Here is a 25823-nt window from a genome sequence, read left to right on the forward strand (position 1 = left end):
GGGGGGATGCCCCAGCTGGAGGGGCGGGAGGAGGAGGAAGGAGGAGGAAGAGGAGGAGGCAAGGCAAGGCAAGGCAAGGGGGCGGGGAGGGAAGGCTCCCTTTTGCTCTCTCGCTCACTCGCTCTCTTTTGGGGAGGGGGGCTCAGCCTGGCCCTGCGCTGAGGCAAGAACCGGCCCTTCTGACCATCGGCCCTTCTGGCATTTGCCAAAATTGCCAGATGGCCAGTCCGGCCCTGGCTTGAGCTATATTTGTGGGTGTGAGATCGGGGGGGGGGAGAAAAGAACCTCTCGCCAGAGTGCTGTCCCTTCCACAGACTATGGAAAGGGAGATTCAGACCTTGCCTACTCCAGCTCCCCGGAAAAGAGAACAACAGGGTAGTGACACCAGGGACTTGGAGAGAGAGTTACATGGATTAATGGTAGCAGATCAAACTCCAGAGGAATTGGCGGAAATGGAGAGAAGAAAGAGAGTGGAGATAGAGGTGGGGACTGCAGAAATAAAAAAAGGAGAGACAGCCAGTTGCTGCCAGGCTGGGAGTGGGTCTGGTTGCAGGACCTGTGGACTGGAGTGTGGGAACGCTTGCGAGTACCGAAAGAGGAGGCAGACTATCACCGAAGGAGGGAGATTTCCCCCTAGACATTCCTATTAGGGTGAGGCTGAAGCGCGAGAGTGGCGGAGAAGATTGAGGGAGGAAAAGGAGAAGGTGGAAAGTGAAAGGAGGGAACGATTGGCATGGAGGGTAGACGAGATGAGGAAGAGAGATTACCAGGAGGACCCCCGCCGACCTTCTCCCCAACAAGAGATGCCAGGTGGACCGATCTTACAGAGGACGAGGCTGTTCCCTTATTGGGAAGAGAGACCAGAGAGGTTCTGAAGGACAAAACAATGGCAGACTGGCTGGGTCCATGGAACACCAGTGAAACCAACCCCTTCCTGAATGATGCTTGGGTACCCCTGTCAAGCCCATTGGTGAAAGGCGAGAAGTTATGGAATAATTTGTGGACACTAATTTCTTGTTAAATGCTCCAGTAAACCTTCCACGTTTCAAAGTTTTAAAAGTCTCCTGATTTTATTGAAGAAAAGAAAGACTTAAAAATCGAACTCTCACAGTGGGCTTGCAATATTTTGCCACCTCTTTTCATGGTGACAGTGTTATAGTCTTGTGATCCAACTTAGTTTAGGCACCGATCCTGTAGTAGCTACATGTGCACTAGTTTAAACCCTCCCCAAGGTGGTATCTTTCAGGTGTATTGGACTACTTTCCCCTTCAATTGAACACTCCTGGCATGTGTAGCCAAAATGGTCTCTGTCTCCTCTATGAGAGCTGTTTTGATCAATATGGACAACTTATATCCAGTCCCCTTTGGCAGACGTTGCTGCTATTAGCTGGCTCATTTATTTAGTACCTCTGAAGAGTAAAAACATACATCTGAAAGTAATGTGGGCTGTAGTCACATCTAATTACTTTTAGGATCCAGCAGACAAATGTTGCCTACTGGCTACAGATAAATTTTGTGCAGGAGATTGGTGGTGATTTTTTTTTTAAAGACTGGAGCCTGTCTTGAATTTCAAAGGCCACTCTTCTTTGGGACATAAGGCATATACTTGCACAGCACTGCTCCTTTGTTTATTCAATTCCTGTTTTCTACTCATCATATTGGGAGTGCTGAGAAATTCTTCTGCAGACATGCCCCCCAACTTATTCTTCAGTACCTGTTGTTTAATCATTAACAAGACACTGTGGGAGCTTTAAAACCTTCTATCTAAAAATGGACCTCAGAGAATGCCTGTTTAATGAACATACAAGCTTCCTCCCTGCTTGCTTCACAACTGAAACAAGGATTGCCACAGCTTCATCATTTTCCCAAAGCATTGTTAAAAAAAATACTGATCACCTTTTGGCCAATTATATTAGAAAGAAAGGGGCAAGTGAAGCTCAGTGCCTCATTCTACTTAAACATAATAGTCGCTGATTTCCAGATCAGAAATATCTGCTTGCACATTTTATTCTTATTTAGCATTAGAGAACTAACAGAATCCAACGAAGCCAGGCCTAATGATGAGCAACATTCAGACTTCCACTGCTTAGAAAAAATAAACAGGATACAGTGGTGCCTCGAGTTTCGAACTTAAATGGTTCTGGAACTCCGGTCGTAACTCAAAAGTCGAAGCACCATTTCTCATAGGGATGCATTGAAGTGCAATTAATCTGATCTGGCTGAAGAAGAAAAAATCACACACACACTCCAAAGGGGGGGGGGGAGAGAGAGAGAGACTGCAAGACCCATCGGAAACGTGATTAATCTGTTTCGGCCGAAGGAAAAAGAAAAAGAAAAGCAAACAAACCCTGCAAGATCCATCGGAAATGGGGGGGGAACCCAAAAAGCAAACAAACCTTGCAAGACCCATCAGAAACGTGAAAAAAACCCAAAAACAAACAAAGAGTGCAAGACCCATCACAGCACAGAAACATAACCCCTCCAGCCCAAAACCACTCTGGCAAACCCACCCAGAACAGTTTTTAAAAAGCAGAAAGCAGCACCTTCCCTTCCCAGGTAGTCCAAAGCCTCCTCCGATCGCACACTCTCTAACCGCTGGGGTGAAAGAACTACAAAGAAGCAGCCTCTTCACCACCTACGGTTAGCAATTTTAATTCTCTTCCTTTTTTTCCCCTGCCTTTTTTAATCGTAACTTGAAGCTCCGGTTGCAAGTACTGTAGAAGCAAAATTTTGCGGCCGGATCTGGTTGTAACTCAAAATAGTCATATATCGGGATGTTCGTAAGTCGAGGCACCACTGTATTAGGTTACACAAAATAATGTCCTGTTTGATTTCTTCTGGAAAACACAAGCTGTGGTGATTTTCACATTACTATGCAATAAGTAGATGTAATATTACACCCTGCAGCTATACATAAGTAAATAAAAAGCATTGTTTTCAGAAACCCTAGAAACACATGTACAGTATGTTCTGTATATATGTACAATAGGCTAGGGATAAAGAAATGAACAATATATAAAAACAGCTGCCTTTTCAGATTAAAAAAGCATATAAAACATTGCCAGCAGTTCCCTTTTCTATGCTAATACAGTATTATATATCAACATTGTTCATGTTTTGCAAGAGTTCCAGCAATTCCTAGACATTTACTGTTAGAAATATATTATTTATGCTCAACTTTGGTCATTGCCCAGGTTCAAAAATATTCAGATTATGAACAGATTTCTCTTTGAATCGATCTTCCTACCCTGTTTAAAAAAATACAACCCCCCCAAAACACTACATACACCACACACACAAATCTCCCCATAAATCAAACTTTATTAAGAAGTTTCTTTGCAAATGCCCCTTTCAAATGACTACAGTTATTACAGTACTATGGGGTTTTTCAACAATACCCACCACAGATGTGACTTAGAGGCAGCCAAAAATAATGAAACAATAAACTAGTCTCCTTTCTTGGTTTCCATTCTTGTAACTGAGCGTTTGCAAGGACAACTTTCTAACGGGTAGTGTGAATCTACAGCAACTATTTCACCTTGAATGTTTAGGGTTTCTGTCAAATACATTCATTCTAAATTAGGTAAGAGAAGGTGGGTTTTTTAAAGGATTACATTATCCGGAGTAAAATAGTACCATTTCCCCCCCAAATCAGACAGGGTCTGCTATTAATTTTTGCTCCGAAAAATCCATTGGGCCTTATTTTCAGGACATGTTTTATTTTTATTTTTCATGTAGAACAATCTACATTTATTTAAATACAGTCATGTCATCTTCTGGTTGCTGCACAATGGTGGAGGGTGGGGTTTCACTTAACCTGATCTTATTTTTGGGGTAGGGCTTATATTACGAGCATCCTGAAACTAGGGCTTATTTTCAGGTTAGGTTTATTTTCAGGAAAATGGTATATTTTTTCTGTTATCGATTGATGTTATGATGAGAACACGACCAACAGGCTGCAATTAATTTAAGAGCTCTATTCCTTTCGTCCCCATAGAAAAAGGCCTGTTGAGAGCGCAGAAGATAAGGGCCCATTATGTCCCAGGGCTTGGGCTTATTGTGGTTTATAGGTTGCCAGGGAAACACTCTCCGCTACCATTCTCTCTCCCTCCCTGCCACGAGACCCTCACGCTGCTCTTTCAGCTGCCACTCCTTTGTTGCCACGGGCGCTGGAGCAGAAAGAGAATGGAAGTGTTGTTTCTGATTGGGCCTTGACGAGACTCGCTCATTAGCATATGAGGACGGAGTCTGACAAGCAGAACGCCAGCCGATTGGCTGAGACTGGAGGTGAGGCTGTGGGGTGATCCCGACAAGCGGCTAACTCTCGGACACGAACGCGAGTCACCTCCGGGAGGCGGCGCGAGAGAGCTTTGTGCGCGCGCGTGTCCTCCGTTGCCCCTGGGCGTGTCGCGCGCTGAACCTTGTCTTCGCGCGGCTTCGAATTGCCGTCGCCTTTTTTTTTTTTGTCCTTCTGATGGGGGTTCCAGACATACGCCTTTTAGCTGCTCGCCTTTAGTGCCAGGCTTTGGCGCCTGGCCGAGCACGCGAAATCGGCGTGTCCACGTTGGCAAGGGTCGTGTTCACGCAGCTAAGGCATGCAAAACTACCGAACGGCTTCTGTGTCCTACATGATACTTTCGCATGTACGGTTTTTCTTGGCGGTGGGACACAGAGCAAATAGGCTTGCTTCGGGCGGAATGCACACGTGGCCCCCCGCAATGAAGGGAGATTAATGTAGAGAACAACAAGGTGTCTCCGGACGACTATAGAAGACCCGATTCTGACTCACAGTCAATCGCTTTGGTGTTCACTTCCCCTTTTTTCCCAGGTAGGGGGGGAAATGTAGGCATTACAGATGGCCTTGCCTTTTTTGATGTTTGTGGTGAACTCGGTATAAGCGCATCGTAGTTTTAGTTTCACGTGCATACGCCGCTTTTCGGCTCAAGGCACCTTACGTGGCTTTCCTCTCCATTTTTATTCTCCCCAAAATTCTGGGAGGAAGATACGGCTAAGGAATGGTGTTTAGTTGTTAAGTGGCCAAATGTGGATTCGAACCCAGTTGTCTGCGGTCCTGATCCAACACTTGAAGGTTTACCATAATGCTTCACTGTTATGTACATCTATTAGACAGAAAGCAAGCCCATAATCGGTTATTTTTGAATTCTGTTAACGTGCAGTCAAGTCGTATCAGATTTACAGGGATCCTAATAGGGGTTTCAGAGTACAGTACGTGAGATACTGAACGGTTAAGTTTTCTCCACTCCGTAGTGGTGATGGTGACATTTGAACCCAGGTCTCGGGAGTCTGTCACTTACCAGTTACAGCACACTGGCGCCCTCAGTTTATACCGCATATGCGATTCCCGAAGGACACAGATTTAAACCTGACTTTGAACTATTTTGTGAGGTAAACCAGCAAATTAACACTGCGAAAACTGGTATTTCTGGCCATATAAGAAACATGCCGCTTCCTGCATTTTATCAAACTCTTCGACGCTCTGCGATTCTTAAGGGTTGGAAATGGGATGCGGAACTGTTGGAATTAAAGAAATACACTGAAAAATATCCGAGTTCGGAGACCTGATCAATCCACAGTCCTTTTACATTTCCTCCTTTTTTTGGGGGGGGGGGGGGTCAATGCAAGGACGCAAAGCCAAGACCGTGGGTGCCTCTTGTACTACTCTCTGACACCAAACCTCTCTCCCTGCGGCACGAATGCCGTAGGCGTGGGGAAGCTTGTGATCGGGGAAACAGCTAGCAGGGAAAGGGTTAAACGTTTCCGGTCTCTGGAACCTCCACTGCCTTTCATCTAAATAAAACGAAAGGAGAAACAAGCACGCCCCAGCCACAAACTATTCTAACCTCTACTGCATCGAGTCTAGTCTGAACCTGAGGTAATAAAAGTGAACTGTAAAACACTCCTTATTTCCCGAGACAGGAAATGGTGGGATGGAGCCGAAAGTTGGGTGCCTGCCAATGGTGTTGAATGAGTTTGCGTCCTAACAAGCGAGTTGTTTCAGGCTCAAGTCTGGTGGATATCCTTCGGCTTTCACGGTTCGGGCGCCAGTTGTGGGTCTAATCCGTCACTTTGTACAGACTCTTCAGGCATTTCTTAATTCCGCGGCAACACCGCCATTGCCATGACAAGCCTGCATTCAGGAGGGCTGAGGCATATATGAGTCAGCGCCCATGCGAAGTATCCGCCATTCCAGCATCCTTCATTGGGCGAAGAAACGGCCAAGGGCGCTCGAATCTTCTGGCGCGGGAAATAAAACTTCCAGCCTTCTGTTTCTGTAAAAAATAAAAAATAAATTCCCGCGACTCAGCTCTTTTGCTCTATTTTAAGATAATTCCTTCTGACAGATGCCAGAGCTTTCTGGCTCTGGCGTGTTTCCGCAGCGACTTGCACAGAATGTGGGACGCCGGTTTCAGTGATCTGTTTAATATCCCCTCCCTGAGCCACGCTGGGTTGCCTCCTGGTGGGAGGGAGGTCGGTCGGCGGAGGCGACGAATCTCGTCCTTTTACCACAAAGCTCCCTCAGGCTTTTCGTACTAACACACGCGTGGCTTTTCCCTTCGAGTTACGTATACACAGAAGTCCTAAAGGAGAAGTTCAGCAACCTCATAATACCCAATCCGTGTCTGCTTTGCTGATCAACTCGTTTCACTGCCACCCGAGAGATCGACTTTTTGCAATCCTGAGGGGCTGGGCTCAAAACCCGAAGCGAAGCCACGCCAGCTCGTGCCTTCCTCGGGCTGGCTTCGACAACCTCCCACCGGCTGGCACCAAAGAGTGTAGTTGCCGGGTACCCGCACTGCCTGCCTGCCTGCCTCCCTCGTCCTGGTCACCCCTTCGGTGGGTGTTGGGAGAGAAGGCGGAGCCGCCTTCTGAGTCCCTCATAGTAGGGACCGGTGTTACTTGTGGTCATTCAAAGAGAGAGACGCCTTTTCAAAAATTCCTCCTCCTCCTCCTCCCCGCTTCTCTGCAAGGGGGTGGCCCTTGGAGACACCTTCTTTTAACTTACACACTATAAATACGGCTCCTAGTATGGGAGCCGAGCTAGAGTCTGCGGCAGGACACGAGGAGGTTCGCCAAAGCAGCAGCAAGCCAAACCTCGAAGCCCCCGGTGAGTGCTGAGGGCGGCGGCGGCGGTGGCGGCGTGGGGGGGGCGCGCGCATGTTTAGCCATCCCCCTTCGGTTTTGCCTCCGTTTGCGCCTTCGAGTGGGGAACAATCGCGGGGCCCTTGTTGTGGATGGAGAGGGGTCCGTTGCTGTGGGTGGTCCGAAGGAAAGTGGTCATTGTCGCTTTTGGTCCCCTATCTATGTACGGCGGGAAAGGACACCCCCCCGTCTAGCTCCCACCCACCCCCAGTGTTTTGCATTAGATTCCCCCCCCTCTCTCTCTGGGGACGGGAGGAAGTTCCGGTGGAGCGGGAGGAAAGCCGAAGTGAACCAAGGCCGGTTCCTCTCGCCTGGGGTGGCGCCGCCCGTGAGAACACGCGGCGAATTGGGGTGTGTGTGTGTGGGGGGGGCGCCTGTGGAGGCATGTAAGGCGGGCGGGCGGCGGCGGGATTGCAGGGTAGAGCAAGGGCGGGGGGGGGGTCAGTACTGGCGGGCTGCCGTCTTCGCCCATTTAGAGAGGAGCCCTGCACTCGCCGTGGAAGCCGAAGGCAGAAAGACCGGTCGCGCGGTTACCGGGCAACTCCGGCTCTCTTCAAAAGTACTTCTTCCCCCACCCACCCATCCACCCCAATTTAACTCTTCTGGCGCCGGGGTCCGGCCTCGGGGTTTTTTTCCAGCCGTGGGCTGCCTTGGCCGGACCTGGAAAGGAGGGGAGCCCCCTTTCTGTGCTTCTCCCCCTCCCTTTCCACTTTTCTTTCACCGATGCAAAAAAAAAAAAGGAAGAGGCGTTGAAAAGCTCTTGTCCGCCTTGACGGAAAGGAGGGCGGGCTGCCCAAAGGCGTGGGCTTTTGAAAAGGTGCCGGAGGGGTGAGGAAGGAGGGCGGCGGCGACGGTGTTGGGGCAGCAGCGGTGGCTGCCGCGGGAGTGGCGGGAGGGGAGGGCTTTTGTGGGATGGGGGGGGGCGCGCCAGGCGGCTGGTCCTAAATCGCCATCTTTTTTTGTTCTCTCCTCCAGACACTCCTCCTCGCCGCACCGGCTGCCTCGTCGTCTTTCGGAGCCTGCCGCTGAGAAGAAGAGAGGAAAAGCTGTGGGGAATTGCGCCTTAGCGCCCCTTCCCGGGGTGGTGGAGATTATTCAGAGTAGGAGAGGAAAGAGAGCCGGCTGGCTTGGTTGCCATTCGTGCCGGCTTGACGCCTGATTTCGGCTTGACGCCTGTTTTCGCCTTGATCCCCTTTCGGCGGGCTCGGCCCCGGCTCCCCCGGCAGCAGCCGCCCCCCACCCCCACCCCGCGCTCGCCAGCCTGGTCGGCGTGGCTGCTCTGGGCCGGCCTTCGCCCCCGCGAGCAGCCAGGATGATGCAGATCTGCGACTCGTACAGCCAGAAGCACTCCCTCTTCAATGCCATGAACCGCTTCATCGGGGCGGTGAACAACATGGACCAGACGGTCATGGTGCCCAGCCTGCTTCGGGATGTGCCTCTCATGCTGGATGAGCTGGACTCGGGAGGAGGCGGCGGCGGCGGCGTTGGCGGCGTTGGGGTTGTCGGCGTTGGGGAAAGGGAGGCCCAGATGAGCCCCAACGGCGGCGCCTATTGCTCCTGCCGAGACATGTACAGCCACTATTTGCTGCTCAAGTCCATCCGCAACGACATTGAGTGGGGAGTCCTGCAGCAGGCCGGCGAAGAGGCCGGCGGCAGGAAGAAGGACAAGCTGAACGGGGGGCCCGGCGCTGTGGACATTAGCCGAGGGATCCCCGAAGACGACGACGACGAAGAGGAGGAGGAGGAGGATCTGGAGAAGCAGTTCCATTACCACTTGAGCGGACTGCACACGGTGCTCTCCAAACTGACCCGCAAGGCCAACGTGCTCACCAACCGATACAAACAGGAGATCGGAGTCAACAACTGGGGCCACTGAACCGAGGGAGGGGGAAAACCGGGGCGGGTGGACCTGCCTGCCTGCCTGCCTGCTGGGGTGACAGAGCTGGGGGAGGAGTGATGGCCATTTGGCAAGGGCTAGGGAAGAGTGCCAGCAAGAATGAAGTAAGCCTGTCTGTGTGTGTGTGAAAAGGAGGTGTGAGTGTGTGTGTGGTTTGGGTGGAGGAGGGATGCCACTGTGCGATTCTGTTAATGAAATTGGATGGAAGATACATATTTCAAGGTCACTGGTGAACAAAAATTTTATGTGTGCCTTTGAGAGGCAATAACAGGAAGACGTGAGAGGAAGGGACTGGTCTTTGGCATATCTCACTGGGGGGTTTTGCTGATGGGAGCTACAGATTGTCAGGGAGGCAGGGAAATGCAGCTACCAGGAGTGGCAGGCATAGCTTAAGCAGCCAAGGATAAGGTTTCCAGATCCTGAGGACTCAGAATGAAGTACAGTGGTTGAGGCCAGTTATTGAAAGAGTGTGTTTGCAATCATTGGGAAAGTGTGTGCGCTCACATGTGTGGTGGCAGCAATATTAGTAGCGATTGCATCACTTCTTTCCTGTTTTTGCACTACTTTTGTAATGTTAATATATGTATATAAAGCCTAAGAATTATCTTCTTTGCATGCTCTTAGAATTGCCAGCATCTTATTTTTTACCAACGCACAAAGATGTACATTCATCATTACTAGTTAAACTTTTTTGCAGGCAAGGAGAGCATTTATCAAAGACACTTAACCTTCCTATGTTACACAAAACTGGTTGGTATGAACCTGCAAATATACCACTTAAAAATATTTATAATATGTTGCAGAGGATGAAACCAGTTAATTACCATATTTCTATACTCCAGTGGAAAGATAAAGGGGCCTCACTGTTGTACATGCATTGAAGACTATTTAAAACTTTTTTTATTCAGATGTAGAATATATTCTAAAATAAACACATAAACATATTGACTGAATTGATGTAACTGTTTTTATACTGTGCCTCTATTTCAATTAAATGCTAACATTTATGACATACAGACTGTAGCTATGAAGTAATATTTCAGCCCCCTCCCCCAAACAGGGTTGAGCAGTCCATCAAAGCAGCAATGTTTGCAAGTGGAGGAATAATTGTTCTGTGTTCTGCACTCTCCTCATAATTTCTTTGGCCCATATGAGCACTCCACTATACCTGTATTTATTCTATCTAATTAATACTTTCCCATCTTGCTTTTCTTCCCTTCTGGAATTCAAAATGATGTGCCTGGTGTTCCCAGGGCATTGTCTGGCCATTGTTCACATCCAGAGTTGCTTTTGTTTCCGCAAGGTATCTGGAGGCCACCCCTCAGCTGTGTTAAGCTCAGTTGCCCTTGGTGGGTGTTGTATCCCTGGTGGAGTACACTGAACCCACTGAGTATAATCCAGCCATCTTGTTCCCAGTTATAGTTTTTCATCAGATAAAGCGAGAGGTAAATTGTCCTTACAGGGAAACTTTTCTATTCCTTTTAAGAGACTGTCTTTGTAAATAGTTTATATGTAATGAAAAAGAATGAAAATTCTCTTTCATGATACCTTTGGAAGTTAACAATTAGACTGAATGCAGAATGTTTACAGAGTTTATTGACATACAGGTCAATCTCTTAAACCGAGTTATTTAAGTAGGTGCCTTACAGCTAATCAGATTTAGTAACCAAAACTGTACAAGCTGTGTGCTTTGTAGAATGACTGTTTTCATGCAGATGTAACTGGTCACAGAGTCAATTCCATTCTGTGGAGGATTCACTAATTTAAATGAGAATATGTTATCTTGAATATTGTACTTGAAATACTGTTGAAAGATAAATTATATGAACAAGGGTATAATGTTTTTTTATTGTCTCAGAACACATACATTCCTGTATTGCTGTGTTAATATTTATTCATCCTAATCCACAATCCTCTTAAACCTTCTTTTCACAATAGAGTTGTTCTTTGGTTCTTTTCAAGGATATCACTTAAAGCTTCAGATCTGAACTTTTAAAACAGAAAGTGCTCCAATAAGGATGTAAAGCATTTTAAGATGCAAACATATGACATAGATTCAGGTTTAAACATTCTTCAAGGGTCTTTCATGTCTTATTTGATAGTATCATACACATGCTTTTGAATTTCTGGTTTTTGTGGGTGGTATGTTAGTTGGAGAAAGTGGGAAAATATGAAGGACATAATTCATCCAGTGCTAAGCACTTTTAAATGTGGGAAGGGTATGTTTATGGTTTATTTTTGTTTTTTATAATGTGTGTGTGAGTGTTTTAATAAAAAGACTTAAAGTGAAATCTCTTAAGGCAAACATTGTTCACCTAGGATCTCTTAAAATAAAATTGTAAGCATGTTGAGTTAAGGGTACTTTTTCATGGAACAGCTCCTAATAATTATTTACTAGGTGCTGTTCAGCGTAGAAAAGAACACTAAGATGGGGTTACTCTGAATTTTTTATTTCATTAGCTAGCCTGTTCACTAAATAGTGAATTGACTTTCAAACCCATTGCCTTGACAGTCAAAAGACAAACTATCAACTGTAAATTCAGCAGCAGCTTCCTAAAGATGCTATTAGCAGAGTCACCTCTGAAACACATGTTCAAATATAAAATGATATTTTTAAAATTCATGATTTAGGAATACTTAAACCAAGGAGGCCAACAGTATCAAAAGTTATCTACTTGAGTGAGGAGACCCTGATAACTGACTGAATGATCAATTAAAACTAGTGTGCCCATTTTTCTGTGAGTAAGGTCTGTGAATCTAATAGCTGGATGAATATTGAGTAGACAGGATTGTATAGATATGATTGTACCATTAGTCTATAAAAATTATGCTTCATTAGGAAATATCCTCAGCATTCTTACCTGTATTTAAAAATGTATGTCCACTGCTAGACAAGAAGTGAGATGGGTAGGCTTTGCGTGTTTAGATTTTAATAGTGTTTATAGAGTTAATTTTAATGTCACCCTTTTTACAATTCAGCCCTGTCACAGCAACACAATCCTGTTTTCTAATAGAATATTCTTCATGCCTGGACCAAACATTTTCTCAGGTTGCTATTCAGGCTGAGGTTGCAGCATCTGGTGTCTTAAGGCTTTTGCCAGGGATACAACACATGCCCTGGACACTCCTGCAACTAACACCATTTAAAGTTTCTTACAGTGTCACCTAGCATCTTGTATTACTTAAAAATACCCAGTTAATGTTTCCCATAATGCCCTTGAAACAGTGCTTTGTTGAATGTTCTAGGGCGTTGGGAAGTTTGAGATGGCGTATCTAGCATTGCTGCTGGGTAAGATGTGGGGAGAGGGAAGTATCAACATAGGGGCAAAATGTGCTGGTCCTCCTCGACATCTCGGCGGCCTTTGATACCGTCGACCACGGTATCCTCCTGGGGAGGCTCTCTGAGTTGGGAATTGGTGGCTCGGCACTCGCCTGGCTCCGTTCCTTCTTGGGGGACCGCCCCCAGAGAGTACAGCTTGGGGAGAGTGTCTCGGCCCCGTGGAGCCTCAATTGTGGGGTCCCACAGGGGTCGATCATCTCCCCAATGCTGTTCAACATCTATATGAGGCCGCTGGCTGGGGTCATCAGAGGATGTGGGGCTTCGTGTCATCAATATGCCAATGACACCCAGCTCTACATTTCCTTTTCACCAACTGCAGGTGATGCTGTCCTGTCCCTTCAGTGCTGCCTGGAGGTCATACTGCAATGGATGCAGGAGAACGGGCTGAGGCTGAACCCGGACAAGACGGAAGTTCTGAGGGTGGGTGCCCCCGTGGTAGGTGGCTTGGGTGACTCTCGTGTTTGGGGGGGGTCACCTTGGCTGCGAAGAGTGGGGTCCGCAGCCTGGGCATACATTTGGACCCGACGCTCACCATGGAAACGCAGGTGGCGTCGGTAGTTCGCACCGCCTTTTTCCATCTTTGGCAGATCGCCCGACTGCGACCCTATCTCGACATGGGGTCGCTCACCACCTTGGTGCATGTGCTCATAATCTCAAGATTAGACCACTGTAACAAGCTCTACGTGGGGCTGCCTTTGAGGCTGATGCGGAAACTTCAGGTGGTGCAGAATGCGGCGGCCAGACTCCTCACTAGAGTGAGAAAATACCAACACATTTCTCCAACTCTGGCCGCACTGCATTGGCTGCCCATTTATTTCCGCATCAACTTCAAAGTTTTAATGCTTACTTATAAGGCCCTAAGCGGTTTAGGACCTCGATATTTGGTGGAACGCCTGCTTCCACCAAGTTCTACCCGGATCACCCGCGCAAGTCAGGAGGTGAGGCTGAGGAGCCTGAAGCTGAGGGAGGCTCGGAAGGAGAAGACACGAAACCAGGCGGTGGTGGTGGCTCCAATCCTCTGGAACAATCTCCCTCTGGAGATTCGCGCGGCCCCTATGCTGGGCATCTTTAAAACCCAATTAAAAACATGGTTGTTCATTCAGTCCTTCCCTCCAGCCAATTCTTGATTTTTTCCTCTTTATTTTTCCCTATTCTTTATTTTATTGTAGTTGTTGTATTATTATGTATTTGTTTGTGTTTTTATTGTCTGATTTTATATTGGAAGCCACCTAGAGTGGTCCGGTGGTCTAGATAGGCGGGGTATAAATCAAATCAAATCAATCAATCAATCAATAGGAGAAGACCTCGGAGGCAATGTTGAGAAGTCCCCTCAAACCTGAAGTTGGAGGACTTAATGTGAATTCTTATTGTGGTACAATATAAGAACACAGGGAACTTTGTTACAATAGGCTGATCCATTTGTTCATGTAGTCCTGTGTTTTCTGTGCTGAGTGCCTATGACTGCATCTTTTAACAGCATGTGGGATATGTCAGGCATAAAACCCAAGTAGCCTCCTGCATGTCACATGCTCTGTCATTAAGCCGCAAGTGTATGGCTGGCTGGCTGTTTGTACAAGCAAACATTTTTAATTAATAGTTTTCCTCAGCAAGTCCACTAGAAAATATAACAGTATAGCTGTTTCATGAATGCACCATTATTAAAATAGACATTTTCACTAGGGGAAAAAACACCCCAGCATTCTTATGCCTACTAAATCTTTTATGTCTGATTCTGGATGTTAGAAGTAAATTAGCTGCCCCTAATATATTTTTTGTTCCACCTCACATAAGAATTTATGATGATGAAAACGGAATTTTGGGTGGTTCTTTGTGGTCTCTGAATCATAAGTATGGGTTTTCAGTGTGGAAACCCCAGAACATTCTAGAGCTTAAAATACAGAGAATTTATGATGGTGATAACAGAATGTTAGGATCTTTTATTTCATTCTTCCCTGTCTGCTGTTCAGAGATTAGACACTCAGAATTCTGTCCTCATCAAATCAGCTACTATTTTCTGCCCTTGTAGCTTGTTTTTGAACTATGCATTAACTTTGCCTGGTAGTAAAGCTGTGCCTAAAATCTAGCCCAGCAGCGTATTTGCCCAGGAATAATTACAGTATTTATCAATAGCTACAACCACCATAGTCTGAAAGACATGTAAACTTTGGGGGAGAAATGTGTGGCTTATATAAGTATGGTGTCTCTTGAAAAAGAAAATGCATAACCACATGATCTAGAGTGACCCTTCCAAGGAGAATATTGGGAGCAAGTACTAACCCTTTCAGGCAAAACATCTGATTGAAGAAGAGGTTACCGCTGCATGTTGTTGTTGTTTTGTCATGTCTGACTCTTCGTGACCCCATGGACCAGAGCACGCCAGGCCCTCCTGTCCTCCACTGCCTCCTGGAGTTTGGCCAAATTCATGCTGGTAGCCTCGATAACACTGTCCAACCATCTCGTTCTCTGTCGTCCCCTTCTCCTCTTGCCTTCACACTTTCCCAACATCAGGGTCTTTTCCAGGGAGTCTTCTCATGAGATGGCCAAAGCATTGGAGCCTCAGCTTCAGGATCTGTCCTTCCAGTGAGCACTCAGGGTTGATTTCTTTTAGAATGGATAGGTGGTTGTCCTTGCAGTCCAGGGGACTCTCAAGAGTCTCCTCCAGAACCACAATTCAAAACACAAATTCTTTGGCAGTCAGCCTTTATAGTCCAGCTCACCTCCATACATCACTACAAGAAAAACCATAGCTTTGACTATGCAGACCTTTGTTAGCAAGGTGATGTCTCTGCTTTTTAAGAAGCTGTCTAGGTTTATCATTGCTATCCTCCCAAGAAGCAGGCGTCTTTTAATTTCATGCCTGCTGTCACCATCTGCAGTGATCATGGAGCCCAAGAAGGTAAAATCTGTCACTGCCTCCATATCTTCCCCTTCTATTTGCCAGGATGTGATGGGACCAGTGGCCATAATCTTAGTTTTTTTGATGTTGAGCTTCAGACCATTTTTTGCACTCTCCTCTTTCACCCTTGTAGGGATGTGGTGGTGCTGTGGGTTAAACCGCAAAAGCCTCTGTGCTGCAAGGTCAGAAGACCAACAGTCATAAGATCGAATCCACGCAATGGAGTTAGTGCCCATCACTTGTCCCAGCTCCTGCCAACCCAGCAGTTTGAAAGCATGCAAATACAAGTAGATAAATAATTATCACCATGGTGGGAAGGTAACAGTGTTCCATGTCTAGTCGCGCTGGCCACATGACCAAGGAAACTACGGACAAAACGCTGGCTCTACGGCTTGGAAACAGGGATGAGCACCGTGCCCCAGAGTCAGACACGACTGGGCTAAATGTCAAGGGGAACCTTTACTTTCACCCTCATTCAGTGGTTCTTTAGTTCCTCCTCATTTTCTGCTATCAGACTGGTATCATCTGCATATCTGAGGTTGTTGATACTTCTTCCGGCAATCTTAATTCTGGCTTGGGATTCATCCAGTCCAGCCTTTCGCATGATGTATTCTGCATATAAGTTAAATAAACAGGGAGGCAATACACCTTCAATGCCTGGAGAAGAGAAAGAAGCCAGGAAGAACCTCCCAGAAGGTGCATTTTTCTAAAAAAATATTCCAGGAAGGTGGAGGGAGCAAAAAACAGAACAGAACAAAATAAAACAAAAAACTGGCCAGAATATAAAAATGTAGTTTAGTGTAACACTATAAGATTAACTTGAAATATCACAAAACATAGCAAGATTTTGAGTTCTTCAGAACTCTAATAGTAGATCAGGGGGTGGACATCTGAAGAGTTGGTAGTTGTTGGGGTTGTTTGAAGAAATAGTACAGCAATTGGAAGGGAATAGCTGACATGAACTTCATGGAGATGCAGACTGCATGATTTGAACATACACTGAGTACTTTACTGCTGATTTTCTTTGTTTTTTGCTTAGGAAATCCATTGTAGATAAAATAAGTGGAACGAGGAGCTCAAAATCTTGCAGATTTTTATCTCCTGTATTATTTGCCTGGGGATTTTGGCATATATTCAAGTTCGTTTGCGGAGAAAGGTGGGATAGGAATAGTTTAAATAAGTATCTGTATGGGACTGTTGCTTCTTATGGCACGAGAAACCACACTGGTGGCAGATGTTTTGGCTTCATCCCTTCTGAGTCAGTGTGGCAAATGGGAAATGCTGTGCCAGATGTTTTTAAGACATGTATCTGGTTCTAGTTCTGTTTGGGCCATATGCTATTCTTGCAGATAGGTACAGGCACACAAACAAAAAATAGACACTTGATAGGCCAGAGTAAATAGCAGTTCTTCAGCGTGGTCTTCTGTGAATACACACATAAAGGGTTAACCAGCGCCAGCGTAGGTCTCTTCGGAATGTTCCAGAGCTCTGAAAGAGAAACAAAGTTAGTGCTGCCTATACTGCGCATGCTCCGCCCACCCAAGCCTCAGTTCCATTTCTCCGCCGGATGAAGTGGTTCTCTTTGGACTCAGCTCTTTAGATTGTTCTTACTTCGCGATTTACTGGCTTGTTTTCCTCTGTTTTTTTGACCCTAGCCTGTTTACCGACTACTCTGCTGCCTACTGTTTGGACTGGTAACGTTTGTTCCCTTTTTTTTCCGCCCCTTTGGGCTTCCTCCGTTTTTTCCCGCCCTTTTTAACGGACGTCTGTTTGCCTTCCCTATGCCCCCCCCCACCTTCGGGCCCTTTCAGAAAGTGCGTGCTCTGTTCAGCTAAGATCCCTCATCAAGACGGGCACGACACTTGTTTGATCTGCCTTGGTGAATCGCATTCCCCTCAGGACTGCAGACACTGCAAAGCGTTCACCAAGGCTGCCCTGAAAGCTCGACAGAGACGCCTTCAGCTCCATCTGTGGGACGCTGCTCTTTCGGCTTCTAAACCCTCAGCCATGGAGCTCCCCTCGGCCTCGCCGTCTACCTCCACGGGGCAAGAGCTTACCTTGCAGCCAGCGCCTAAAGCAACGGATGCTCCAGCTGCTAAGCCTCAAAAAAGATCTTCAAAGGCCAGAAAATCCTCTGCAGCTCAGGCGGGCTCCGCTCCCAAATCTGCAAAACAATTGAAGACGAAAGCGTCGTTAAAGTCTCTGGACGCACCAGGTCAAGCGATGCCTGCCTCCCTATCCCTGCTTTCTCCTATCTTGGAAGCCTCTCTAAGGGATAAGGGTTCTACATCGGAGGCGACTACACCAATCCCTCCAAGGCAGGCTGAGCCGATTCGACCCCTTGGCGCTCCCTCTCCCACGCCAAGTCAGCTTGTACGAGCCACTACAAGCTTGGGTTCTGGCCATTCCAGCCCGATTTCCTCTGGGCGGCCATCTCCGGCTCATTCTGTGTCTCCGTTGCCTTCGCACTCCCCCTCGATTCCGCGCAAAAACAAGGAGAAGCGCAAACACCTTTCGCGCGATCGACATCGGTCGTCGCACAGGGGGAGTGTCGAGAGACACCACCGTTCTCGACGTCGCCGGCATTCTTCATCTGATTCGTCCTCGACCTCGTCGGGACGGCACAAACGACGTCGTCACCATCGTCGGAGGCGTTCATCGACCTCTTCATCTTCCGCGTCGACGCCTCGCCGCCATCGACGTCGACGCGTCAAGTACATCTATGTTTCATCTTCTGCTTCCTCTGCTTCAGACTCGTCACCCCCTCGGAAGCGTCGACGTCGGCGGCGGCGCCCTCTCGATCCCGCTGCCCCGCAACTCCCCGGACCCGATCGGCCTCCTCAGCCTCCTATCCCATCTACCCCGGCACCCCAACCGCAGCCGACTCCCCGGCTCGACGTCGAACCTCGACGCCCTAAGAAGCATGGGATCTCCTCTTCGGAGGATGACTCCCCTTTCTCGTCTCAGGATTCTGTTTCCGAGGAGACCCCATCTGAAAGACCTAAACTGGATGATCTACCTCTTGGAGAAACAGTGGGATCCGACACCGGTGATCCCCATGAGTCATCCCCATCTGAAGATTTCTCCTCATATTCTCAGATGCTGGCACGTTTAGCCAAGGCTCTTAAGCTTCGCATGGACGAGCCCCCACCCCCGGAGGAAGACCTCATCTTCGGGGACATTAATAAAGAAAGGTCCCCTCCACCCAGCCTTTCTTATCTCCCAGCATTGCTTTCAATCATCAAAGACTTCTGGGACCACCCTTCCACATCGGTTCCCCTCCCTAAAAGAACTAAGAACATGTATAGAATCAATGACGAGGATGCCAAGTTTCTCCTGAAACATCCTATCCCGAACTCTCTCATTGTGGAATCTAGCTGCTCCAAACCTTCCGGGCGTGCCCACGTTGTACCAACTAACAAGGAAGGCAGAAAACTGGAGATGTTGGGCAGGAGGCTTTATTCTCTCATCTCCTTTGTTTTACGTGTGGCTAACTATCAGACAGCTCTTGGTGCATATCAAAAACAGCTGTGGCTCAAGATCATGCCTGCCTTGAAACTGCTACCTGACGAAGTCAAGCAGGGCTATATGAACACCTACGAGGAAGCTCAAACTGTCTCGAAACATCAAAGAATCGCCACTAGACATTATGTGGAGGCGGCTGCCAGGATCTTGGTCTCATGCATATCACTTCACAGACACGCTTGGCTACGGTCTGCGAACATTTTAGAGGATGTCAAGGCCAAAGTTGAAGATCTACCCTTTGATGCCTCAGGTCTTTTCCATAGTAAAACCGACAGTCATCTCGAGGATGTCCACAAGGCTAAAAAGACTGCTAAGTCTTATTATATTCAGCCTCAACCTAGGTTTTCTAAACCATACTGGAAACGGTCACCTAATCGTTATCAGCATTCTCCTCAATTCAGAAGCTACAAGAATCAGTCTCAATCCAGGGTAACGTCCGCCCCCACCACCTCGCAGACTTACCGTAACCAGCCTTCTCAACGACGCCAATCGTACAAACCACCTGCCAAGAAACAAAAACATTTTCTTTGACTCACCTCCGACTTCCTCCTTTCTCGGCTCCGATACAAGGCTCCAACCGTTCTTCTCAAACTGGTCCGCCATCACAAACGATTCCTGGGTTCTGGATATAATCTCCTCCGGTTACAGACTGGAATTTCTCGACCACCCTCCTTTGGGTCATTTAGAATTTACTTCTTTCGACTCCTCCCTACAAGAGGAGGTAAATTCATTATTGGAGAAAGATGCTATCCAACGCGTCCCTGCAAGAGACATCTCAAACGGCTTCTATTCCAGATATTTCGCCGTTCCCAAAAAAGGAGGAGGCATACGCCCCATTCTGGATCTCAGGCTTCTCAACACTTACCTGCACACCCGTCGCTTCCGCATGGTGACGTTGGAATCCATCATCCACCTCCTAAAAAGAAAAAACTGGTTCACCGTCATAGACCTAAAGGACGCTTACTTTCATATTACCATTCATCCCGCTCATCGCAAATTTCTCAGGTTCATTTTCCAGGATGTTATTTACCAGTTTCTCGCCCTTCCCTTCGGTTTGGCCACAGCTCCACGCACTTTTACAAAGTGTATGGCGCCTGTTGCAGCGTTTCTAAGGCTGCACGGCGTGCAGGTGTTTCCGTACATCGACGATTGGTTACTCGTCGCATCATCAAAACGACAGGCCGCAAGAAACACCAACTACACCCTTCAAGTGCTACACAGCCTGGGCCTTACGGTGAATTACGAGAAATCCCATCTCAATCCCTCCAAGACCATCCACTACATCGGGGCAAAACTAAATGCCTCCAAAGGCCGGATTTTTCTTCCACAAAACCGAATACAAAAGATCCGCAAGGCTGTGAAAAAGTTCAAGCCAGGGGCAAAGGTGTCTGCCGCACACGCTCAGCACCTTCTGGGCCTGATGTCATCCACGACCCCCTGTCTTTCTCATGCCAGGCTGAAACTCAGATCTCTTCAGGTTTGGCTACTGTCCCTATTCAATCCCTTGTGAGACCCTCAACACAAGCGTCTCAGAGTCACCCCGGAACTCTCCCGACAACTTCAATGGTGGACCTACGCCCCTCATTTGCGAGTAGGTCGCCCCTTTCGGCCTCTCAAATTGACTGTTCAAGTCACCTCGGATGCGAGCCCCACAGGGTGGGGAGCCCATTGCTGCTGTCATTCTGTTCATGCTCTATGGTCACACCAGGAGCGTCTGTTCCACATCAACCTACTAGAAGTGTTAGCGATCATCAAAGCCTTGAGAGCCTTCTTTCCACTAGTACATGGCTGTGGTGTTCAGGTTGTCACAGACAACACGACGGCCATGTACTACCTCAACAAACAAGGGGGCACCCGCTCTCTCTCCCTGCTATTTCTCACAGTAACTCTCTGGGAATGGTGTTATCGTCACCACATTTTCCTTCGAGCCATTCATGTGTCCACAGAAGACAACTCGCGAGCGGATGAGCTCAGCCGTCGCAGCAGTCAGATGCACGAATGGGAACTCAACCCTTCAGTGTTCCTTCATCTATGCCATTGTTGGGGCACTCCGGTTTTGGATGTTTTTGCGACGGAGCGCAACAAGAAGTGTCCCCGTTACGCCTCCAAAGCGGGACGGGGTCTGCACTCGGAAGGGGATGCTTTTATGATCTCTTGGAGAATGGGCCTTCTTTACCTCTTCCCCCCATTCCCGTTGGTTCACAGGACAATAGTGAAGCTTTCTCACGATCCTGTCCCTGCGATTCTCATAGCGCCCTTCTGGCCACGCCAGCCGTGGTTTCCCACTCTGCTCACACTCTCATCGGATTACATCAAGCTCCCCTCTCTTCCAGACCTCCTTTCTCAAGATGCGTGGAAGATCCTCCACCCCGATATCGACACGATTCATCTCACAGCGTGGAGAATATGCCCGAAATCAAGGAGATTTTAGATAAGTCAAGAAAGGACTCTACTTCCTTGTTATATGGCTACAAATGGAAGAGCTTCTTGAAGTTCACTTCCGAAAGGGGTCTACCTTCATCGCCTACCTCCCTTTCGGCTCTGTTGCAATTTTTGCGTTACCTGTTCGACTTTCACTTATCTGTGTCCACTCTCAAAGTTTATGTTGCTGCCATCGTGTCTTTTCAACCCACGGGATCTTCGGCATCTCGTCTGTTTTCGCACCCCACTGTCAAAACTTTCCTTAAAGGGGTTACACACGCCAGGCCTCCAGTCAAACGGCCAGTTCCACAATGGTCTCTCCATTTGGTCCTTCAAGCTCTGATGCGACCACCTTTCGAGCCACTTGCTACCTGTGACCTGAAGATGTTATCCTTCAAAGTGTTGTTTTTGGTTGCGATTACTTCGGCTAGGAGGGCCAGTGAGCTTGCCGCACTTAGAGCTGATCAACCCTTTCTACAGTTCTATCATGACAAGGTCATCCTTCATACAGACGTCTCCTTTCTCCCTAAGGTGGTTTCTGACTTTCACGTAAATCAGCCGCTCATTCTGCCAACTTTGTTCTCTTCACCATCCAATGACACTGAGCGCATGCTCCACTCTTTGGATGTCAGGCGTGCTCTTTCTTTCTATGTTTCTCGCACCAAGGACTTTCGTCTATCACCCAAACTCTTTGTGTGTTTCTACGGTCAAAAGAAGGGTCGTCCAGCTTCCTCCTCTTCGCTCTCTAGATGGTTGGTTTCGGTTATCTCCTTGGCCTACGACCTTCAACATCGAACACCTCCAGATGGTCTCCGGGCTCACTCCACGAGAGCTGTGTCTTCTTCAGCGGCTTTGCTTCGTGGTGTGGACTTGTCAGATATATGCAGGACTGCTACATGGTCCCGAGTATCCACGTTTATCTCACATTATCGTCTGGATCTCAGGGCCAAACAGGAAACGAGATTTGGGAGAGCTGTGCTGTCTTCCGCCCTTCAGTGACGGCCCTCCCTCCGGTAAGATAGCTTGCTAGTCACCCTTTATGTGTGTATTCACAGAAGACCACGCTGAAGAAAGACGGGTTACTTACCTGTAACCATGGTTCTTCAAGTGGTCATTCTGTGAATTCACACAACCCACCCGACCTCCCCGCTATCCGTCACTGCGTTTGCGAGCATTGCTTACTTATCTGTGGCGGATAAACGGAACTGAGGCTTGGGTGGGCGGAGCATGCGCAGTATAGGCAGCACTAACTTTGTTTCTCTTTCAGAGCTCTGGAACATTCCGAAGAGACCTACGCTGGCGCTGGTTAACCCTTTATGTGTGAATTCACAGAATGACCACTTGAAGAACCATGGTTACAGGTAAGTAACCCGTCTTTTTTGGAGTCAGTTGAAATGTAGCGGGACTACCTGTTGATCTAAGGACATACAATACATCCTGAGAGCAGTAATTCCTAAAACGCAGTGGAGACAATTGATGGTTTTTCTTGCATCCTGGAACACTAACACATTCACATCCTTTGGTTGTGCCTCTAATATAGGGATGCGCGCTTAGGTGCATATGTGCACACTTTGATAAATAGTAGCAGAAATCAAACAAACACTCTAAACAGGTGGAGTAAATGGAGGACGTGAAGAATCAAGATTTTTGGAAATAAAAGTCTTTGCTCCAGGGAGCATAGAGATTGAGGCTGCACAGAGGAAAAGAAATTGAAACATGGAGTGTAACTGTTCACAGTCTGAATCACCCATACCCCTTTCCAGAATACTGTATTCTATTCCATTTTATCAAGAGTTGGAGTTTAATGACCCTAGGGACCTTTTCCAATTCTACGCTTCTATGATTACCCCCCTCGACTCTGGTTTTGCACTCCTTGCCATCCCATCTTCCAGCCAGAATTTTTGGCCACTGAGCATGGTATGTCCTCATTGAGCTGCTTTAGAAACCTCCTCCCTTTTAGAGACTTTGTCCAAAGTTTTTTGGGGGTGGGAGGTTGACTTCTGTAAAACATAGGGTTCTCCAAGCTTGGTGACATGTCTCATATGTGTGGGGAAATAGCACTATTTCTGTTACTTAAGAATTAGCACTTGTCAGTTGAGTTCACTTTTATGGAAGAGGTGCATAATACTGACAATTTGCTAGTGCCTAGAAGGCAGTATGAACGTTTCTGCAAAAGTGCATTCTAGTGGTATTTGAAGTGTTGGCAGATATAAAAGCAACCCCTAGTACTATGTTCTTCTGTTCTTCATATCCTCATCCTTCATTGCAGCAGTACAATAGTGTCATTGAAAAGATTATCATATCACAAGGAGGGGATTATAGCTTTGAGTGAAGACTGTGATGCAGGAAAAGCAGAAGAATTTCCAGCATGGACGGATAATTCAGGGATCTAAAATGACTGCAATGGTGTTTAGATATACACGTATTTATTACATGACTGCATCTTTTCTCCAAGAAACTCAGACTGCCTTGATGGTTGTCTCATTGCTACCAACTCTCTTGTTCTCATCAGAACCAAGATGACCAGTGGCCATGATGGAGAGTTATAGGCCACAAAAGTCACTTTCCCAAACTCTAACAATAATCCTTAAGTAAGTTGTGTTGAGAGACGGTGACTGCCTAAGGTCATTCCAGGCACTGGTAGGTTGTATCTGTAGTAATATCAGTTGAAACACGAGAACAGGTAACCATTGTTTCAATATTGGCACTGTGTTCTTTGAGTGACTTGCTAAGAACTTCCACAAACAGAATTGAAGTATCAGACTGGATGGATGCTTTGATAAAAAATAGGGGTTTTTGCAAGGGAAGAAACTTTGTTAGCAGAAGGAGATTATGGAATGTAATCTAGTGTGGTGGAGTAGGCATTTGAAGCTGGATCTCACAGGATCAAGTCTGATATTCTATTAGAACAAACTGGCTTTTTAAGTATTAATACAGGTTAGGTATGCATTTGTTTTCAGAACATCTTACAGCCAGGTTTCCGCCATTTCCTTTTCTGACTATCCTCAAAAATGGCCCTTAGCAAAAATTAATTTTATTCGTTAAAGTAAATTGGCTTTGAAAAAGTAAGAAAAATAATAATTATTCTGCTAGTAAATGGAACCAGTTTCCATCATATATAATGTAGTCCTGAGGAGAGATCTGTGAATCATTCCCATGACTGAAATGATAATACAAGATAGATTGGATGGACAGGGAGGGTGAGCATAGCAAATCTGTGATAGTGTGTGAGCTAACTGGTAATTAATTCCTTTCAGATTCTGAGATAGGAAAAGATGTAAAAATACAACATCAGGAAAATCAATGAAGAAACCTACAGAATTATTTTGAGCAATGGTTGTTGAACATTTCAGGTATTTTGTAACCTTTCCAAAAATATACTTCTAGAAAATTAAAATAATATGCTTAGCTATGTTGAGGATACCTTTTTATACATTTGGGAGTCAATTTCCTGGAAAGTATCTTACAAGTGCAATAGTATGTATGTCTGCTCAGAAGTAAATCTGTTGAGTTCATTTTCCACGAAAGTGTGTAAAAGGCTAGGACGAATGGACAGCAGCCATCAAAAGCAAAGAACTATCTGATTTTATAGTATTAGAAATAGGCTGTTCAGCAGTTAGAAATTAAAATGCTCTTTTTTTTCATGCTGCTTAGTGACTTTGCAATATTTATTTTCATACACAAAACACTGGTATTGAGTGAGCAAGTTCAACTCCATTTTTATCCTCTTCACACAAAGCAATGCAGACCCGATTGAAGAAAATGACATGCAAGAAATATTTATAGTTTATCTACATTTTTGGAGCGTCCAGAGCACATCAGATATAGTATTGCATCTATGTTTGCAACATTCTTGCCAGGTAGATCAGCAGTATTGAAGATGGAGAGCTGAGGTTGAGATGTAATTACTTGTCTACAGATATTATGAAACTGAGACAAGCTTTGAAAGAGGTATCTCAAAGGCTTTGAAAGAGGGTTGACCAACAGCCTGCTGTGAGAAGGATGCATAAAACTTCAACCTCTGGTCCTTAATCTCTAGAGTACACCAGCTCCCCAAATCATATGTTGCTCATAACACTTGTGGACTAGATCGCTCCTCTGTTTTTCAATTACAGTACATCATATTATTACCTTATCTTACCAAAGAACATGGTGAAAATACATGCGATACACATGTAACTATCTGGGTATTCTGCCACTGGCTTCTTCAAGACAGTAGCAACATAGAAATTACTAATAAAATTTGCAGAAATGACGCTATATTATAATAGTAAGGCAAGCTGTGCAAGGATCAAATGCCAGACAGACTTTCAGATCTGCAAATGGTTCTTTTAACACAGGAAAAAAAATGATTTGCAACAATGATTCAGCACAAGTTTTTGAGGATATGATATAGCTGTTCTCAAGTACTTTACTGCTTGAACTCTAGACAACAAGACCCACCCAATTTCTTGTTTAGGTGGATGCTTCTAAATTATTACGTACTGGATGTTCTGTGCTTAAAAAAAAAAACCTAAGAAAGAATAACCATGTTGTGACGTTATGCTCTGTGTTCCAAGGATATGCTCTGAACTACTTATTCT

General features: G+C 46.5%; 1 protein-coding gene and 1 long non-coding RNA gene across 5 annotated transcripts in view; one reads left to right on the forward strand and one right to left on the reverse strand.

Annotated features, from left to right (window-relative positions):
* LOC144588189 (uncharacterized) overlaps positions 1-25823 on the reverse strand; it is a 488638-nt gene that overhangs the window by 168490 nt on the left and 294325 nt on the right. The window lies entirely within an intron of this gene.
* MID1IP1 (MID1 interacting protein 1) lies at positions 4460-10897 on the forward strand. 4 transcript variants are annotated; one of them, XM_072994233.2, is made up of 2 exons: positions 4460-7126; positions 8137-10897. In XM_072994233.2, the coding sequence occupies exon 2, from the start codon at positions 8474-8476 to the stop codon at positions 9035-9037; it is 564 nt and encodes a 187-aa protein (XP_072850334.2). In that variant the 5' UTR covers positions 4460-7126; positions 8137-8473; the 3' UTR covers positions 9038-10897. The 4 variants fall into 4 exon arrangements, with proteins under 4 accessions (XP_072850334.2, XP_072850336.2, XP_072850335.2 ...); XM_072994235.2 differs by lacking the exon at positions 4460-7126 and adding an exon at positions 7384-7512; XM_072994234.2 differs by lacking the exon at positions 4460-7126 and adding an exon at positions 7626-7978.

The sequence above is a fragment of the Pogona vitticeps genome, chromosome 3, assembly GCF_051106095.1.
Source record: "Pogona vitticeps strain Pit_001003342236 chromosome 3, PviZW2.1, whole genome shotgun sequence".
Classification (NCBI taxonomy): Eukaryota; Metazoa; Chordata; class Lepidosauria; order Squamata; family Agamidae; genus Pogona; species Pogona vitticeps.

Bases quoted from the DNA above. Each gene is read 5' to 3' on its own strand.
- MID1IP1 (XM_072994233.2), top strand. From the start codon at position 8,474: ATGATGCAGATCTGCGACTCGTACAGCCAGAAGCACTCCCTCTTCAAT.